Here is a 4,645-nt window from a genome sequence, read left to right on the forward strand (position 1 = left end):
CAAAAAGGCAATATAGTCCATGAATATGAGATATGAGTTTACCGTTATGACAATTCCTCCTCTGCATTGTGGATGTTGGTTTGTTGCCGTTTTTCCCATTACACTGGTTGTCCTTTTTGATTCTTCACAGTACATTTGGTTTGTGCGCCCTCTGGTATTTCGGAGCGTAATTACATTCTCACTGCTGTGCTCTCATGCTCTGGTGAGGGGTCGGGTGGATTCTTGTGTAAAGAAAGGGTCATGGGAACTATTTGGTCTTATAATCCAGCAATTTATTGATGCAACATATTGGTTTAACAAACTCAACAGAGTTACTTGTTGACATTTGGAAACAGCAGTAAGCTCTTTCTGGAACTTTCAGCTGCATCCCATGGCCTTCCTCAGAGGATAGTTCGTCATGAAGGTGGCTCTGTTGTCGTCACCTGACCATACTTACGCGTGGTGACATCACCATGACAGAGAGACAAACCCTATTTGCGGAAGAAGACCAAGAAATGTGGTTGAAAGCTGACCTGGAGTGAGGTTTTGTTGGGTTTTTTTTCACAAGAAACACTTTTAAAAGTCTCCCTCCAGTGACCTCATCACTCTGTTATATATACTGTGTCAAAGTGAACACCTTTTTACAGGTGATTCAGAGGAACACAGAGAAAGCATTTGCTCAAAGTTTTCTTTTCACTGGAGGGGAGCTTTAAAAAAAAAAAAAAAAAAAAAAAAAAAGCATCTGAGGGTCTGAGGACGACCTTCAAGCAGTGAGGTTCATTTATAAAGCTCTGAGGTCTCCGGGTGTTATGGCTCTGAGTCCTGTTTCAAGTGATCCCGATGCACCGTTCTTCATTCAGCCGAATGCTACTCCCCTGTTCTGTCCCGATGACTGACGAATGACCTTGTCGTCACTCGGCCAGTTCCCAGTGCCAGTGCCAAACGGTCGTGACCGTCCAGTCGGGAGACGCTCCGCTCGTCAGCTCTCGGTGGAATCTGGAAGGAAAAACGGGGTCAACATGTTTAACGAGAACTACGAGGGTTTACATGACTGATGGAAATCATCAGAAAAGCATCCTAAATTCTTCTTTGTCGTAGAAGTGGATACAAAGAGCTGAAGGAAAAGACGGATCACAGCTGTCAAAACAACCGCTGTTCACAGAAACCTTGAGTTATGTGAACATAGCAATCTCCTAATAAGATGCGTCAGGACATTGTTTTCCAGACGCAGTCTTGATGCTCGCTGGAGTGGACCATTTTAAACAACGAAAACATGAAAAGTCATTTTAAGGCAAATCTTCCTGGTAACATTTTTGAAGAAAGAGAGAACGGCTTGCCCGCACATTCTCTTGAACGTTGCCGTGTGAGAAAAAAACTACACAAAGCTGAGGTACAAATGTGACAATCGTAGGCAAATTAATCCCTGAAACGGAAGCGGAAGAAATCGAACGGCAGGTCTGGTAAAAACACTCAACTCAAAATAGTTCTGCTTCTCGTCTCACCTTGAAAAACAATGTGGTGAGGGTTCTGAAAATAGCTTCCTTATCCTGCCAAACTGTTTTGCTAGCCTTCAGGATAACATTTGAAGTGTAACGGAGCTTTCTCAGAAGGGGATTTCCAAGACCGGAAACAATAGGAAAGAGAATCTGGCTAACTAGATAGGTGGGCATTAGGTAGCACAGCCGGCCCATGTGGTCCAGCAACTAACCGGATTACGGGAACTGGAAAGAGGCTTTGACTGTTACATGCACTGGGACTTGAATTATGTCCCCTCTCCGTATCATAGCCGTGGTTCTTTTAGAGCCGAAAAACACAACAGCTGAAGTGATGCAGTGGCAGAATTTTACATTCACTTTTTTTTTGACAAGCAATCAGAAGATCCTTTAGAGACGGAAAACTCACAACACTGCCGGCTTTGTCTCGAAAAACAAGACGGCGTCTCATGCTGCGTGTGAAGCGTTTTTCTGGATATTCAGAGTTTCATTCATGCAGTTGGCATCAATGGAAACTTTGCAAATGTAAATAATGGGACAGCTCCTCCGATTATAAGATATTTGTTTCCTTATTTGGACCTTTCAGTTGCGCTCCACAGACTGAACAATGTGTCTGTTAATGTTTGTAAAGTGTGTCACTCTGCCTGAACCGACAGGAGTATTCACGTGAATACAGATGAGATCATAGGAGAGTCTCTCGCTCTGCTTTTTGTTTCCTTTTATTTCCGAATCGGTGCTTCTAAATATTTCTGTGTTTTATATTAGTGGCAGCCCTCCAGTGAAATAAATGTCACTCTCTGTTTCCCCGAGCAAGGCATTGAATATTAGATGAACTCTCATCAACCCGAACGTGTATTCTACAAAATGATGCTTTACACTTTTAAATATGAAAAACATTAAAGTGGCCGCCATCAGCTCCGTTACCCACCAAACTAAAACAGACATGCCAGATTTTGGAAGGCCTGCAGGTAACTGAGTTTTTGCAAACATATAATTAAGTCTCAAAGTAAATATTTGTACCGTTTTTTAAAATGTATTTAGCGAAGCCGATTTTGGCTCATTACATCATCGCAGATTAATGATCTAGAAATGAGCCCCGAGCAGGAGCAATCCACACACTGCATGAAACCAGACGACAAGCAGAGCGCTTACTCATAGACAGCCGTCGCGATCCTCCTCTGGGTACCGCCATCTTCCCCGGCGGCCACTTTAAAGATCTTCGTGCCCTCGGGGTCATCGGGGCCTTCGAACGTTGACAGGAGCCAGAACCTCATGACCACGAAGCAGAACTTTCTCCCTGCGAGGAAAAATAGACAGAAATCAAAACCCAGGTCATGAGTCCATGATGTCTTCCTTGGGACGACGGCGTGGACACTTTTATGACAATTGACATGTCATCACTTTCAAGAAGTCGCTTTGATTATGGACGACAGGAACTGACTAGAAGGAAACCCTGATGGATCGCAACTCAAAGTGTCCCGGAATCACTTTTGTCACTCAACCTGTTGGTGTGACGCAGGACGACTGATCGCACCCAAACTTACCATGTTCATCAAAGACGACGGACACGTCTTCCGGCAGCATGAATATAATGTCGTCCATTGTGACGGCGAGCTGCTTTTTCTGAGCCTCGCTGAGAGACCGGCACCTCGTCTCCACGTAATCTATCGTCTGAGAAGACAAAAGAGGCCATCAATAACTAAAGCTGACGCCGATAATTAATCATTGTCTCCACTAATGTACTTCCGATGGTTAGGACTCCTGGCTATGAATTTGCACCTACATTTGTTATTTATTACATTATAAAGATATTCATTTATACAAATTAGGCAAAAAAAAAGTTGTGTACGAGTGGTTACCTCTCTGGACACAATCCCCACTAGACTGTGGTATCGGCCACTGGACATCAGAGTGGAGACGTGGACCAAAGCCTGAGACGGATGAGGAACAACAAGGTGATTTAGTCACCTGCATCGTGGTGGATGATGTGAAGTTATTATTATTATTATTATTACAAATGTGTTTGTGGGCCGCGCCTCCGATTAAAACCAGGTCAGGAATTCATGTCTTTATCTTAAAGCCGGAAATAATCGTAACATTTATTTACAATAATGTTAGAATTCTTAGAGCGTATGATTTGCAGACCGAAGTCCTTTTTAGTGGATTGTTCTGCAGCTTTCAATCACATGAGTCATCTTCATCAGCAGATGGAGTTTGCCTAATTATCAGGCAATTGTAGGAGTGAGAATCTCCATTTTCTCCCTTAGAAATGTGAGGATAAAACAACTTTAGTCTTCATTTTCTAAATCCTATCTAGTTTCTAATCTACCTTTATCACATAAAAATAGTTTGTTTCATTTAAACCTGAAGACTCTCAGGAAGCTTTCAAGCTATTTGCATAAACAAACACTAATGTTTGTTTTTTCAACCACAGCTGGAGAAAAGTGACCCGGATGTTATAACTTCTTGTCGGTAGTTACCTGCTTCACTCCCTTCTCAAACTCCGCAGAGTTCATGTCTAACGCAAAGCGCAGATCGACCAGATACATGATCGCTCTGCACCGGATCCACGTGATCGGGTCCGGGATGCCAACGACGGAGACGGCGGGCCGCCCCGCGCAGCTCCCCGGGGGCTCGTCCGGCTGCGAGCTGAACGGTCCGTGTTTCTGAGCGGCGAACACGAGCCTCCGCTTGAGCAACCTCCGGCCTCCACCGGGCACCCTGGTGAAAGGACGCGCAGGGCGCACGCACGCCCCCGCCCGCTGTCGGCACACAGCCGGCTGCTGGCTGCAGGTCGGGCCGCTCCTCCAGGCGCAGGTCGCGGGGCCGCGCGTCGCGAGGCCGCAGAGCCGCTGCATCAGAGCGGGGAGGACGCGGCGCTGCCGGCGGCGTCTGAACCACGAACCGGGGCTGCAGCCTCCATCCTCACAGTTGCCTTTGGTAACCTTACGCAACTCACCCCTTGCTGTACCCACAATCCTTATCGCGACTCCCGACGTAAACACACATGACTGCTGCCTTCAGGTGCTGTTGGAAATGCAGGAACAATCACATAAGGACATTTCTCAGAGTGGTAGTAGGCTGGTGTTTCTGACTTTGGCTTTTTTTTAATTAATATTAAGTATATTTTATTATTTGTATTAAGTTTTTATTCATATATATTATCGTCTTGA

General features: G+C 45.1%; 1 protein-coding gene across 1 annotated transcript; it reads right to left on the reverse strand.

Annotated features, from left to right (window-relative positions):
* Nucleotides 1-725: 725 nt before the first annotated feature.
* Nucleotides 726-4,330, reverse strand: LOC306745253 (m-AAA protease-interacting protein 1, mitochondrial; the record flags this gene model as incomplete). The annotated part of the gene is made up of 5 exons (XM_079228006.1): nt 726-975; nt 2,625-2,769; nt 3,017-3,143; nt 3,332-3,403; nt 3,953-4,330. The coding sequence occupies 5 exons, from the start codon at nt 4,328-4,330 to the stop codon at nt 891-893; spliced, it is 807 nt and encodes a 268-aa protein (XP_079084132.1). The 3' UTR covers nt 726-890.
* Nucleotides 4,331-4,645: the final 315 nt, after the last annotated feature.

The sequence above is a fragment of the Taurulus bubalis genome (assembly GCF_910589615.1).
Source record: "Taurulus bubalis genome assembly, chromosome: 12".
In the NCBI taxonomy this organism is placed as follows: Eukaryota; Metazoa; Chordata; class Actinopteri; order Perciformes; family Cottidae; genus Taurulus; species Taurulus bubalis.